At 37.6% G+C, this 15587-nt stretch overlaps 1 protein-coding gene across 2 annotated transcripts; it reads right to left on the reverse strand.

The window, feature by feature from the left end:
- Nucleotides 1-993: 993 nt before the first annotated feature.
- On the reverse strand, nt 994-15136 carry med16 (mediator complex subunit 16). Of its 2 annotated transcripts, none has more exons than XM_079596806.1 (14): nt 14620-15136; nt 14358-14465; nt 12144-12313; nt 11631-12062; nt 10401-10506; nt 7113-7268; nt 6814-7031; nt 6523-6729; nt 6236-6446; nt 5456-5589; nt 5156-5348; nt 4842-5055; nt 4470-4553; nt 994-1336 (listed from the first exon to the last, which is right to left on the reverse strand). In XM_079596806.1, exons 1-14 carry the CDS (start codon nt 14798-14800, stop codon nt 1210-1212), a joined length of 2541 nt encoding a protein of 846 aa, XP_079452932.1. In that variant the 5' UTR covers nt 14801-15136; the 3' UTR covers nt 994-1209. The 2 variants fall into 2 exon arrangements, with proteins under 2 accessions (XP_079452932.1, XP_079452931.1); XM_079596805.1 differs by having other exon boundaries at nt 1007-1336; nt 14358-14468; nt 14620-14937.
- Between the last annotated feature and the right edge of the window lie 451 nt (nt 15137-15587).

Consider the following 15587-nt stretch of genomic DNA (forward strand, 5'->3'; position numbering starts at 1 on the left):
TGGTCTTCTCTCTGCTGAGCACCCCGTGTCGGGATGACCTCTTGAATCAGAGCCAAAGCACAGAAGCTGGCTGTCACACTGCTCCTCTTGATTTCCCATTTATTCCTGTGGACAAATCCCCATACTGTCCCTACACTGTAAACAATTGCCAGGAGTTTACAGGATTAAAGAGTTTTTTTGTTTTACAATAAATGACTGAAGTCAATTACGGTGAAATTAAAGGATGCTGAGTCATTTTCTTATGAATTATTGTTAATCAACAGCAAAATGATGCAGATATCACAGTAATTTGCTGCTCTTGTTTTACTGTGAGTGTGAACTCACACGATAAAGTTGTTTTTAAACATGCCTCTATAAGAAATTATATTGTTTAGTACTGCATGTAATTGTTTTGCATGTAATTCAAATCCAAGTCAGAAGTGTGACAAATGAAAACATTTGTTAAAACAATGACGAGCTAGAATGTAAAATAAGCTTTTGGCTTACTTAAAGAAGTTAGTCCAAATATTCGTATCATTTTGCTTTAGCATTATTTTAGCATAAATATTTACCAATATCTTATTTTAAATTCATAACTGTTTGTTTGCACATTGATCTTTCAGTGAAGCAACTATCTTGAAACACAAGACTATTTTTTTCTTATAAGCTTCATCTATGCACAGACATCAATACTACACAATCTTTTGAGAGTGCAGTTAGATACAAGAGAAGTCCAACTGTGTAATTACTTTGAAAGTAATGCAATTATTAACCTGGGATATACTATAATTTCAGACTAAACTTTGTACCAGTGTACAGTAGTTGTCTTACTGAAGTGACTGTAAGTGGTCATTCTAATGGTCTGTTGTGGGCAGAATCAGTGGGGCATCTTTTAGATCTACTGATGTAACGCATGATGCCAATTTGTCTGTGAATAAGCATGATGGATTTTTAACATGGCTGTGTTTGTCAGGTTTAGCACCTCCCTATGGTTGTCAGACGACAGACAATTTTACAATTGACATTTCTGTAAAGAAGAGTTTTTGTTTACTAAAAACAAATCTATTTTATTTATTACAAAAATGTTTATTACATACAACATTACAAAAAAAATTACATGGTTTCATATTTACAACAGCAAAAAAATAAGACATTATTCATTCTCTCCAGTTTACAATGAGAGATCCATGCAGCTTTAACATTTCCTCACATTTCCAGACGGTGTGGTTTTTATGTTAGTGTGGAGGGGATTCTTCTCCAGAGACCTCCACACAGACAGTTCTTGATCCAGCGCTGCTCCCACTGTCTCATGGCGTTGGTTTTATTTGGGGATCTCAGCATGGTGACACAGCCACACCTGAACAGACCATAAAAACAAGAGCTCATTGAAGAGTGCTGCTAAATATAGAGTTTGTGAAGGCAGAATCATCATCATCTGTAAAGATAAAAGATTTACAGGCCAACTACCCACAAAAAGCACAGCACATCACTCTTTAGAAGTCAGAAGATCATTCATATATATATATACTGGGCTAAGCTTGGTCTAAAATAGTGTCAATATAAACACTTATTATAGGCGTACCGTAGTGATTCAGAAATGTTAAAATATGGCACAAATGGCATTTTTAAATATAAAACTTATTTTAAATTATAATACAATTTCACAATATTACAGTATTTTTAATAAAAAAATAAATGCCACCTTGGTGAGCATAAGAGACTTTCAAAAACATAAACTATCAGCATCAAACAACAACTAGCGCATATATATATATATATATATATATATATATATATATGTATATATATATATATATATATATATATTCATTTTAGAAGATATATTAATGTAATTCACATAATAAAATATTATAAATACAGTGATGGCCAAAATTATTTGAACACTTGGCATATTTAAGAGGTTTCAATTGTTATTTTCCTAGAGGACAATGACCCTAAACATTCTTCTAACTATTGCCAGAACTGCGACAAAAGGAATCTGCTGGAACATTGAAAATGATGGACTGGCCCCGTCAAAGTCCGGACCTCAACCCCATCGAGCAAATTTGGGGCGCATTGGGGGGAAAAAAAAACTGGACAGATCTATTGTACATTCAAAGGAAAGCCTTTGGCTTCAGTTGCAGAAGGCATGGGATGACATTAGAGTTGAAGTTCTCAGGAAATATATAGACACTATGCCAGAGAGATGTGCTGCTGTAATTGCTGCAAAAGCTGGACATACGTAATATTAATAAAATTTAAAGTGGATAAAAGTTTTATTAAGTTAAAAGTGGATAAAAGGAGTACAACTCACTTCATCTGATATTTGTTGTGTTCAGAGCAACCATCTGGATGTTACATGGAGATTATTAAATTAAATCATGTTTTGGAGGCAAAAAATGTCAATTACTTTAGATCTGTCAGGTGTTTTATTCATTTTGCCCACCACTGTATATATTTTCATTTTGTAGTGAACTATCCCTTTCAAATGAGATAAATACAACCTCAGATGAACAATAACACATGACATCTCGTTGGCCAGAGGAGAACTGGCCCCCTCTGACTGAGGCTGGTTTCTCCCAAGGTTTTTTTCTCAATTCTGTCACCAGATGCAATTTTGGTTCCTTGCCACTGTCGCCTTAGGCTTTTGGCTTGCTTAGTTGGCGACATTTAATATTCAACAATATTATTGATCTGCCTGCATTGACACTATTATATGAACTGAGCTGGATGGTGACGTCTCGGTTTTCTCCAGAGCGGCTATATGTTACCCTGGACCACAAAATGTATACATCAACTGAAAGCTGAATAAATAAGCTTGTTAGGATAGGACAATATTCGGCAGAGATACAACTATTTGAAAATCTGAAATCCAAGGGTGCAAAAAAATCAAAACATTGAGAAAATCGCTTTTAAAGTTGTCCATTTATGTTCGCGATTGTGCTGCGTTCACTCACAAACATAAATGTTTTATATATTTACGGTAGGAAAATTACAAAATATCTTCATGGAACATGATCTTTACTTACTATCCTAATGATTTTTGGCATAAAAGAAAAATCAATCATTTTGACCCATGCGACTTATGACTGCTTTTGTGATCCAGATCACATATACCGTATATATATATACAGTATATATATATATATATATATATATATATATATATAAAACTTAAAATCTGTGAAAACGCTGACGGCGTGCACATGCGTATTACGTGTTTATTCTATAGGTATGCACATTTGAATATATATGTACGCAGGCGTGTAAGTCTTTCTTTACAAATTGACCTCACCAAATTACTTGTCTGGCCTTAAAAATTCTAAATACAGATTTTTTTTTTCCAAGGAAAAAACTTTTAAATATGCAATTTTGGAGATCAAAGATACTTTTAAGGGATACAATTATTGACTACAGGGGGAATTTCACAAGAAAAAATTACGTTTTCTGTATGACAATATCTCTCGCATCGTTCTGTGTTTTGGCCCGCTCTTTTTTATAACGTTGCTTCAGGTTTGTTGACGTTTGTTTGTTAATGCACAACTCTCTTATGGTCCCGCCACAACATTTCAATCAGGGTTGAGGTCTGGACATTGACTGGGCCATTACAACCTTGATTCTTTTCAATTTCAGCCATTCTGTTGTAGATTTGCTGATGTGCTTGGGATCATTGTCCTGTTGCATGACCCAATATCGGCCAAGCTTTAGCTGTCGGATAGATGGCCACACATTTGACTCTAGAATACTTTGGTATATAGAGGAGTTCACTCCACATCTTCCGCAGGTCCCCCAAGGTCTGGAATCGGTCCTTCTGAATCACAATCTTCCTCAGGGTCCGGTCACCTCTTCTCGTTGTGCAGTGTTTTTTGCCACACTTTTTCCTTCCCACTGAGGTGCCTTGATACAGCACTCTGGGAACAGCCTATTCGTTCAGAAATTTCTTTCTGTCTAACCCTCTTGCTTGAGGGTGTCAATGATGGCCTTCTGGACAGCAGTCAGGTCGGCAGTCTTACCCATGATTGCGGTTTTGAGTAATGAACCAGGCTGGGAGTTTTTAAAAGCCTCAGGAATCTTTTGCAGGTGTTTAGAGTTAATTAGTTGATTCAGATGATTAGGTTAATAGCTTGCTAATTTTTTGAGATAGGAATTTGGGGTTTTCATGAGCTGTATGCCAAAATCATCAGTATTAAAACAATAAAAGACCTGAAATATTTCAGTTGGTGTGCAATGAATCTAAAATATATGAAAGTTTAATTTCTATCATTACATTATGGACAATAATGAACTTTATTACAATATGCTAATTTTTTGAGAAGGACCTGTATATATGTGTGTGTGTGTGTGTGTGTGTTTGTGTGTGTGTGTGTGTGTGTGTGTGTGTGTGTGTGTGTGTAGAATTTATTTTTTTCAACAATACATTTTAAAGGCTTTCTAAACTAATTTGTTTATAACATTAACATTTCACTTGAGGAATACTTCTAAAGTGATACCTGGTGCAAGCTTTGCTGTCCTCTGTTGGAGAGATGCCCAAATGTAAACATCTCAGATGGTCCATCCTCTGAGATGCTGGAATCCTGAAACAACACCATCAAAACATAAATGCACTAACCTCTGGCAACAATTAAAACTTTTTATGAGACAGTTATCGGTCAAATTAGTTCCTCAGAAATCAGACTTGGACTATAGCGCACAAGTCATACGCTTTTTTATCAATTTTGGAGCTTGGTTGTCCAGTCTAACTTTCATTATATTTAAAAAGTGGACAGGATATTCTTCAAATTATGCATCTTTTGTGTTCTGAGTAAATGATGATAGAATCTTTTTTGGTGAACTGTCCCTTTAAGAAACCTATAATCGCTCACCTGAACACCTCCACCTGTGCGCTGGGGTTGACCCCAGGCAGGGTGTATGGTTTGCCAAACTGAAGTCTGAGCGGGTGTTTGCTCTGGATCTTAGTGATGACACCATCGTTGATGGGCAGCCAGTCCATGCTGGGTACTAGAAGCTGACTGGGCAGCAGACAGCACTCATCAATCAACGTCTCATCGGGATCCTGCGGGTGACTCTCATCTCGAGCTAACAACGGCAAAACAGAGTAATTTTTTTTTTTTGAAAGATTTTACAGCTTTTTCACTGAACGGAAATTTTGGCCCAAAGAGTGACGGCCCTAACTCACAGCAGAGCCAGAGTTTGGTGAGCAGGCGGAAGAGCAGAAACATGCTGTCCTGGTTGTCAGATGTGGCCGTGTAGATGGGCAAACAGCCTGGTTTCAGCAAGCCCCAAATACGGATCATGACCAGCATCTCTCTGAGCATGCCCAGAGACGCACCATCCCGCAGGAACCCAAACCCTGGACGCACAATGGAGCCCTGAAAAGATATTCAGGCATAACAGCATCATGTAAAACTCAAAATTGGCAGGGTAATTTGGCAGAAATTGGCAGTACTCTTAGTAAAGGTCGTCCAGTTGATCTCACCTGGTTTGGCAGGTTGGCCAGCAGGTAAAGAACAAAGTCTCCGACCCACTGAATGAGCTGCTGGAGAGATTGGAGAGGGGGTCCATCCAGAACAAACTCCTCAGTCTTAAGGTTGATCATCACTTTATCAATGTCTGAACACATTAACCGATCAGAAATCTCTATTAGCATCAAAACAACTAAAGTGGGAAGATAGGAGAATGGAACTATGGATGCTCTGATGTAGACCTGTATTATCTGTCATACAATGCATATTTGAGGTCTAAACAACTACATTCACACCTAAAAAATAACTCTTAAATCTAAATTCTGGGACACAATAACAGTATTATTTGTAATAGTAGGTTTTCTCCTCTGCCATTTATCTGGCAGAAACAGACGGAGTCATACAAATTGTGAAACGGTTTCCACGTGATATTCTTCTAATGACTGAAAAAGGCTCTCAGCCAATCAGATTCAAGAACCAAAATATAATAATATAATATATAATCCCACAAGCCTTCAATTCGTATGAAGGAAGACCTTTGACTTTCTTTGAGTACACCAATGTTTGCTTTTATTTTCTTACATCTTTATTCTCCACCAGATTAGTCTCCTGCTTCTCCCTACCAAAGCGGAAAAGGAGATACGAGATTGCGCACTTCTTTAAGCACTTAAATTTCCCATATTTGGATGTCAAAATGTGATTGAAATTTAAACTGCACAATTATCACGGTTATCTCAAATAATTGAGACACGACAGGCCTACACTGAAGCATTTTTTGGGTGGTGGGTTATTACCAATGTCAGTGTTTTTGGCACAGATCTCAGACAGTCTGTCTCCGGGACTCTTGTCGGGGGTGTTGAGCACATGAGGTCTCAGTAAAGACTTCAGCGTGGAGCTGATGGCTATAAGGAGCAGTTTAGCGTGGAAGTCACATGCTCTTGCTGCAGTGGCAGTGGACAGCTTACACAGAGACGCCTTCACTGCCACTATACGGGTGGACAAAACCTTAAAGAGAGGAATCACAAGAAAGTCAATTGATAAGTCATGAAGAGGAAGTTTCTATAATAAGAGGTTGATCTACCTGCTGCAGTGCTTGGTTTTGTCTCATGTACTCCTCGTGAAGTTTCTCCAGAAGGTTATGCACCATGCCGGGCTGCGCGTGGAGCAGCACGTCCCACCAGTCATATCCCGTCACCATGCAGTACTCAAGGAGGAACAGTAGGTGGCGAAGAAGCGTGTTCATGTCCAACATTTGGCCCATAGATGGGGACACTCGAAGCATGTGCAACTGAAACCATAGGAGGGGAAACATAAGATCTGAGGATGCTTCTGTCATCGCTAGGTGTCATGATACGTCATGCCTTGGTCATACCTTGCCGTGATTGTCTACGCCCACCAGAGCCAGAGATGTCCAGGAGAACTGAAGGGCTTTGAAGTGCAGCATAGGGCCGCCAGTCCTCTGGCGTTTAATGGCGGGTTCTTCTCCAACCCGCTGGGAGGAACCAGAGGAACCGTAGAACACTCCCATGGTGTGCAGGGAAAGGCGATGGAGAATCTGGATACTGCCGTCATGGAACGCCAGGGCAAGACCTGCGGACAACGAAATAATAATCAATCTGAGCCATCAAAGCTACGTTCTGGGAAGTAAGAGAAAGGATAAAAAGGCTGTACCAAGGCCTGGGAAGAACTTGGTGTCTGAGGCGACTTTGAGATCAGTGTTCGAGATGGAGATGGGAAGTTTAGGCAGAGCGACAGCAGATACACGGTCTAGATCGTTGGTCGCTGAGAGAATACGCCACTTCAGAATCATTGGCTGCTTTTCACCTACTAAAAATGGCGAGAAAACAAACGACAAAGGGTTGACGTCTGATGAAATCAGCAACTTAAGTTTCAATCCAGGGATATCATATATATATATATATATATATATATATAGGTGCAGTAAGGGACATTGTTGATATTTAAAATCAGCCCACACAAACACACCCCCTCCCTTCATTGCTCCGCCCCCAGCATTGCCAGATTGGGTCAACTATTTCCAGCCCAAAACTCTCCAAAACCTGCTTAAAACAATTAGTGCAAAAGAATGGGATATAATTCTATTGTCATGACAACCAAAGTTTAAAAATAACTCAAAACATGGCAAATGCAGTAAAAGAAAATGAACAAATATAACAGAAATGTTTCTACCCAGAGGTAGAAAGGTAGAAACTATTGAGTAGAAAAGTATGTCAGATATTTTCAAACAGCAGTAACGAATTTACCAGACTTGTATACCAGAGTATACCAGAGTGCAGTTTGGATTGCAGAAAAGTTGCAGATGTCCTGGTATGCACATGATGGTGGACAGGGGTCGTCCTATATTCGATTTCAATTAAGTCATTCAACTGTGTTATAACAAGATTTACAGTTATATTTACAAAGAGCTTTCAAGTCATCACCCATTACAAGTGTAATCCACGTTTTGAGAGGGTCGCGCTAAAAACCCACCAGACATGAGCCAACACTACCCAACTCCGCAGTGGGTGTGTGTGTTTAGTGACGTCATGATGACTGATTGGATAGAGCACATGCACACTTGGGTTCTGTTTTTTTAACTAATTAGTATATGCAATTTTATTTTATTTTTTAAAACTGATCCCAAACCAGCCAAAATTAATAAAGCAAATATGACTAACAAACGACAAGGAAGAACAAAAAATGAACATACAAAACAACAGAAAATATATTAGCGAGAGTTTGCTGTTAGTCACTAGCAGCACACCAGCTCTACACAAATAACGACAAAATCACTTACTGCACCTTTAAACTTTTTAAAGGCAAACATATTAATACAAATTTAACTAAAATTAACTATAATAAGTGTATTTAAGGGCACAGTATGTATTTTTTCCCTGCTAGAGTTCGCATTTTCAAAACAATAACAAAGGTGTAGCTTGATGACGCTGTAGAGGAGCGTGGATTGATGGGAGTTGTCGTCTTCGCCACTACAGCAGATAGAAATCAATCTAACAGGACTCACAAATAATGTTCATGGATGAACTAATGAAATAAAGTTAAAGTTGGGGTAAGCAGTATTCGAAAAACGCTGTTTGGAAGTTAGTCGGATCAAAGTGGATATTATTATTATTATTATTGAAGAAAGACTGCAGAAATAAAGATGAGACACAATACAAAAGAGAAAAGCTGAGAAGAAATCACTAGAAAATGAGGGGTTATGACTGGGCAAGAACTTTAGGGTCCACGTTAGCGTCAATATTAGAAAAGCTGTCCAGCGCTGGAGAGAGCTAAGGTCTGAAAACAGACATTTGCTTTGATTCCACTCCACACGTGAGTAACACTGGCTTTGAGTGTCATTGTTTGTCTCGAGCTGGTGCTGTTGACAACTAACAACAAACTCTTGTTTGTAATTACTTTTGTGTACTGTAGGTTATTTGAGCTTCCTTGTCATTCGTTCATTCATTCATCTGCACTTTATTTTTCATGAAGCATTTATTTTGTTGCACTTCTACTATGATAAACAGACATCCACTCTTGGATTACGTATGTAACGGAGGCCAGCTAGTGAGAGTCGCCTTGGCAACTGCTAGAGAACGCGGCGTTTAGTGTCATTGTGTTAGTGCACTCGCCTCACAAGCGGGGGATCGGGGTTCGAGACGAGTGGTTAGGATTGATGGATGAGTTTTGAAGGCGGAGCAATGAAGAGAGGGGTGTGTTTGTTTGGGTTGTTTTCAAATATCAACAATGTCCAACAGCATTTTGGAAAAACTGCTTACCCCACCTTTAACCGTTACGTTTGATCACATGATTACATTTAATTCTAATGAACTATCCACTAGGGCAGGGGTGGGGAACGTCGGTCCTGGAGAGCCACTGTCCTACACAGTTCAGCTCCAACCCTGAAAAAAAACTGATTGTAGCCTTAGGCCCCGTTTACTTGACATGGATATTTAAAAAAACAGACATTTCCCTTCGTTTGTGCCCTTCGTTTACACGCAAACGGAGAATTCTCCGCTGAAACCGATTCTTTCTAAAAACTCCGGCCAGAGTGGAGATTTCGGAAAACTTAGTTTCCACGTTTGCATGTAAACTGAGAAAAGTTTTAGGCAGCCGACGTCACAGTATGTGAATATTTTCGGGATTCTGATTTGCTAACGTGGGCTTGAGCTTCTCGTTACACTGCCACCTACAGGTTTGACATGCTCTAGACGGCATATACACAGGTTCGTGTAACAAACACTTTTCTGAAAACTGAGAGGTGTGCACGATGTTATTTTTGCAAACGGAGAGGGGTGAAATGTCCGTTTATGAAAAAAGCCGCCCACGTGTAAACGTAGCCTTAATGATCCTAAAGAAATTGATTAGCTGGTTCAGGTGTGTTTGATTAGGGTTGGAACTAAACTCTGCAGGACAGTGGCTCTCCAGGATCAATGTTCCCCAACCCTGCCACTGATCATGGCAACAGGAAAATATTTTTCCACATTCACGCTCCGTTTTCAACAGTTAAAATGACAAATAAATGCATAATCCGAGAGCAAGAAAAACACAAAACATATCTCCACAAGATATGTTTGATTATACCATCTCAAAATTGATGGGGTGAATGCACGTTTTAAACAGCTTATTGTACACGTAGGTTAATCACCGCTCTAAACTAATGCACTGCTTCATTGTGACGCACACACATACAGACAGTAACTTGCACATCAAGTGCAGATCGCACGCACACAGAAACGCAGAAATGTATTGTCAAAACTGTTCTGTGATTTAGCAAAAATCGTACATATTGCGTCTTTAAATAATGGAGAAAAAAAAGTAAAATGTTTATAAATCATAGCAGTATTTGATGTACTGCCTTTAAAAACCTTGAATTATAGTAATGTTTACATTTGTAAATAAAAAAATCAGTGTACTACTGTAACAAAACTCTTTTTCCAAATCTGGATTTATGAAACTTACCCACAGGTGATCGATGTTGAAAGATATTATTAACTGGGAGACCCTCCTTCCGCAAGGACCAGCACTCTACAATGCTGCCCATCTGACTGGACGCACAGAGCAGCACCTTCAGAAACACAGCAATCACAAAAAACACGTTAATATATAATAACCAGAACAACAACATGGAAATCAACATTCAATTTCTGCCTGGCATTATTAGCCAAAAATTATACTAAATCTATTCTATATTAAGAAATTATCTTATATACACTACCATTCAAAAGTTTGGGGTTGTAAGATTTAGTTTGAAAGAAATCAATACTGAAAATTAAATAGTAATTTCTATTCATTTTAATATTTACATCTTAAACATTTAAAAATGAATAACTAATTAATGCTACAAGTAATTTTAGGTATGATGAACAGACAGAACTGTAATATTATTCTGAATGTTCCAATCCAATCTGACTTATAATGCTGCCTGAATCATAATCATACACTGAGAGGAGAACTGGCCGCCGACTGGCTTTTGACTTGCTTAGTTCGGGACATTTAATTTAATATTCAACAATATTATTGATCAGCCTGCATTGACACCATTATATGAGCACCGAACTGAGGTGGACGATGACATCACGGTTTTCTCCAGAGCGGCTATATACAGGTAAAACTCGAAAAATTTGAATATCGTGCAAAAGTTCATTTATTTCAGTAATTCAACTTAAAAGGTGAAACTATTGTATTATATAGACTCATTACATGCAAAGTGAGATATTTCAAGCCTTCATTTGTTATAATTTTGATGATTATGGCTTACAGTTAATGAAAACCCCAAATTCAAAATTAGAATATTGTGAAAAGGTTTTCATAGCTGTAAGCCATAATCATCACAATTATAACAAATAAAGGCTTGAAATATCTCACTTTGCATGTAATGAGTCTATATAATATAATAGCTCCACCTTTTAAGTTGAATTACTGAAATAAATGAACTTTTGCACGATATTCTAATTTTTCGAGTTTCACCTGTATGTAAATGAACTAAATTACCGGTAATAACTTTTTTACAACAAAAATGAAACATCACTCAGCTCACTTAAGCTGGACTCGCTATTTTCTTCTGGAAGCGAACTTTGTTGTATTATTTTCCTGTTATCACTGTAAAGCTGCTTTGAAACAATCTGTATTGTAAAAAGCGTAGTATAAATAAAGGTGACTTGACTCTGAAAGAAGATTTTTCTGACGTACCTGTTCTGAGTTTTCACGTGTCAGGAATTTAAGGTGTGTGACGGCAGGGTACTTGTCCCTCCGCACCGGGTCAGTGGTGCAGCGCATGAACAGCGAGGGCAGTAGCTCAGTGTCGATGCGGCACTTCTCATTCACTACGCTCACGCACACTTTATAGAACTGCACCGGAGAAGAACTGCTGCCATCGGTGGCCGCCACCACGATATTCCCACCGCCCGTGAAGGCGATGTCAGCCAGGGCCACGCGACCCCTCAGTCTGCACAGGCTCTCGCTGGCCGTCAGAAGAGTCCCGTTTGGCTTTAACAACGACACAGTCACCAGACCGCTCACTGTCACTGCTAGCCAACCCTCCATGGGTTTCCCGCCAAACAACGTGAGTGAGGGGGAGAACTTAACCCGGGAAAACTTCTCTCCAAAGTTCGTAGAGCCAGACTGAGGAGCAACAAAGACATCAGGGTGTTATTTTTGTTTTTTTTAACACTTAGTTAGTAGGTGATAAGGAGATTTCCTTGCCTTTTCAACATGCAGAGCGAGTTTGACGCCATTGTGTAACCATGAGAGGGACACGATCGGGTCTCCGTCCACTGAGCTGCTATGTGTGCACTCCCAGCTGTTCACCAGGTGCTCCGTCATGCCCCAACACTTAATATGACCATCACCATCAGCAGACAACAGCTTCGAGCCTGGCGGACCACAACACACACAAACAAATGGTGATAATGGTAAGGACATTTTTAAATCTATAGGCGAATCTCAAGAAACCTTTCAAGACCATGTCTGGCTTACAGTTAACACCAAGTAAAAAAAATAATAATAATCATAATATCAAAAATAAAGCTTATTGCTTGCATTGTGACATTGACTGTCTGTATAGGTAACTTACTCTGAGTTCTAATGTACATACTTATCTCACGAGGCATGCCGTCATTGGTAAATATATAATTCCAAAATCCAGAACAAACTCAAAACAATGTACAGTGTTGTATAGAGCTATGGTTGAATGGAACTCTCTTCCAGGTCATATTGTTAAAACTCAAAATAATATTGGTTTTAAAAAACAAATAAAGGAATTTTTTATGTTAGCTTAGCTTAGCCTATATTAGTAGATAGAGTATATCGTATGTGTATGTATGTATATATGTGTATGTATATGTGTGTATATATATATATATATATGTGTGTGTATGTATATATATATATATGTGCATTTGTATTTCATGAGAATTTGTTTTTTATTATTGTTATGTGTTTTGTGTGGACCCCAGGAAGAGTAGTGGATGCATTTTCTTGCATAATGGGGATCCTAATAAATAAATAAATAAATATGACAATACAGCATATTATGTATTGATTTAATTATGTCAATATAAATCAGTACATTTAATACATACATCTCATTGAGTTATATATATATATATATATATATATATATATATATAGACACACATATATATATAAACTATTTTATTAATAGTTTAATTTTATAAATAGTTTTATTAAAAATACATTTTACTATTTAGGTTTAATTGCTCTTTTTTTGGTTTTAGATCATTATTTCCAGTTAGTAATGTTAGTGCTTATTTAAGTTAGTTCAGTTGGCAAGGAAACTTTTCTAATTTTCATTTTTCATCTAATATTTTGTTTTGTTTCAATTAACAAGTAAAGTCAAGTCACCTTTATTTATAAAGTGCTTTTTACAATGCAGATTGTTTCGAAAACAGCTTTACAGTGACAGTAGGAAATTAATGCAACAAAGATTGTTTTGGTTGTGCAGCAGCTTTAGGAGAAATTCATTGTCCAGTTTAAGTAAGTTCAGCGTTGATTCATTTCTGTTGTAAAAATCATCAGTTATTAATTTAGGGGCCATTTACACAACACCTTTTCAACTGAAAACAGAAAACTTGTAACGGGTTCTGGACCTTCACTTACACGACAACTGCGTTTTGGTGGCATGAGAATGCAAATTTTGAAGTAGGTTTCAAAGTGCAAGTAAAAAAAAAAAAAAAAATTAGCATCTCCGTGTAAACTTCAAAATTGTGAATCTGTGAAAACGGTAACGGCATGCACATACCTACTACGTGTTTAGTCTATAGGCATATGCGTGTTTAAAATGTGTATGTGCGCAGGCGCGTAGTCCTTTACAAAGTGACATTTCTTGTCTGGCATGCCTAATACAGCATTTTTTGTCGTTTTCGCTGATCCGAAAATCCGGAAAACAGGTTTCTATTTTTAATATATCGTTGTTCTGTAAACATCCTTAGTTCATTTATCGTTACAGCAGCTCTGGAGAAAACAGTGATGTCATCGTCCAGCTCAGTTCAGTTCTCATAAATTTTTTTGTAATAGATACCGGTAATAACCCTGATGTGCAGTATTTTGGTTCTACATTTTACTTTTTCCCTCCCCAGATGATAAATTATGAAATTACGATATTAATAAAAAAAAATAATGATTTAAATCATAACAATGAAATGCTATTTTTCTCCTCATTTGTAAGTTGCTTTGGATAAAAGCTTCTGCGAAATGATTAAATGTTTTAAACTATTTATACATTACAGTAGCATCTATTGTTCTGTCTCTAATGTATGCTGATTTAACTATATATTTACACATTTTAAATATATATGTATATATATCCTATTTCTCATTTTAAGTGTAATTATTACCTGGACATGTTCCTGAGGTTTCACACATTTCATGACCCATAAATGAATCATGATGACTGACCTGACTGGTCCCATTCCAGGCAGGAAATGACCTCAGTGTGACCAGAGTTGATTGAGTACACATCCCAGGGGTGATCAGTGTCAATGATGTGTATCATATGACTCAGATCTACAGCAGAAAAAGACATTCGTTCATAAATGAATTATCCCCTCATTCTTGTTGGTAGTACAGCATCTCAACAAAAAACACTGATGCTCTGGGCATCTCCAATTCAAAAACAATTGAAGTGTGTGCTTTTTCTCATCGTTCATTTATAACTCACCAACGGGTCTGATAATATTGGTAATAAAGGCATTGTCCAGACCTTTGTCATCCTCCTCATTCTTCAGATCAGTGGTGAAGGCGATGAGGTTTCTACATGACCAGGCGCACACCAGAGGGATTGAGGGACAGTGGTTGCTCTTGGGTCTCTTCTCCCACTCGCAAACATATGCGATCTCCATTATATAATGAATTAAACTGAAGGTCAACAGCACATATACCTTTACTAAAGACCTTTAAATATATAAACAATCACTGTGTGAGTCAAAAAAAGCAAACACTTAGCATCCCTGCTAGTGTACAGAAAGACACAGAACAGAACGATGGAAATAAAAGTTATACAACTGCATGCTCCTGCTTTTAAGATAGAAAAGAGAGAAATGTGTTAAAGTATAATTGCCCTGTCATTACGAAAACTATTTTATTTCTAATACTTGTATCGGCATATTAAAGCGGCACATCACTATGTTCGTCTATACTTTCCGCGTTTAGAGACTCAACTACGACGTGCTGCCCCCTATTGGACTGGAGGACTGTTTACTTTCTTTCTTTCTTTCTTTCTTTCTTTCTTTCTTTCTTTCTTTCTTTCTTTCTTTCTTTCTTTCTTTCTTTCTTTCTTTCTTTCTTTCTTTCTTTCTTTCTTTCTTTCTTTCTTCTACGAAATAATTTTTGTTCCTTTCATTTTATATCCGTTTAATATTTAAATTAACCTTTTTTTATTTTTGTTTTTTACATTTATTTTTGGTGTCATTCTTAAATAATTTAAAGTGGACCTATTGTATACGTATCTTTATTTTCTTCTTTATTCTGTCATTGTAAAATAAATATCTTATGTTGTGTACCTGTAGTCATCCCACCACAACGGGGCGCTATATACTGTGGTGGTTTAATGTTACAAGTGGTACTTCCACTGAATGAAATGCTCCGTAGCTGCTGTACTGACTAGCCCTTCCACTCTCCAATAACATG

Source organism: Phoxinus phoxinus (assembly GCF_949152265.1).
Source record: "Phoxinus phoxinus genome assembly, chromosome: 22".
NCBI classification, from domain to species: Eukaryota; Metazoa; Chordata; class Actinopteri; order Cypriniformes; family Leuciscidae; genus Phoxinus; species Phoxinus phoxinus.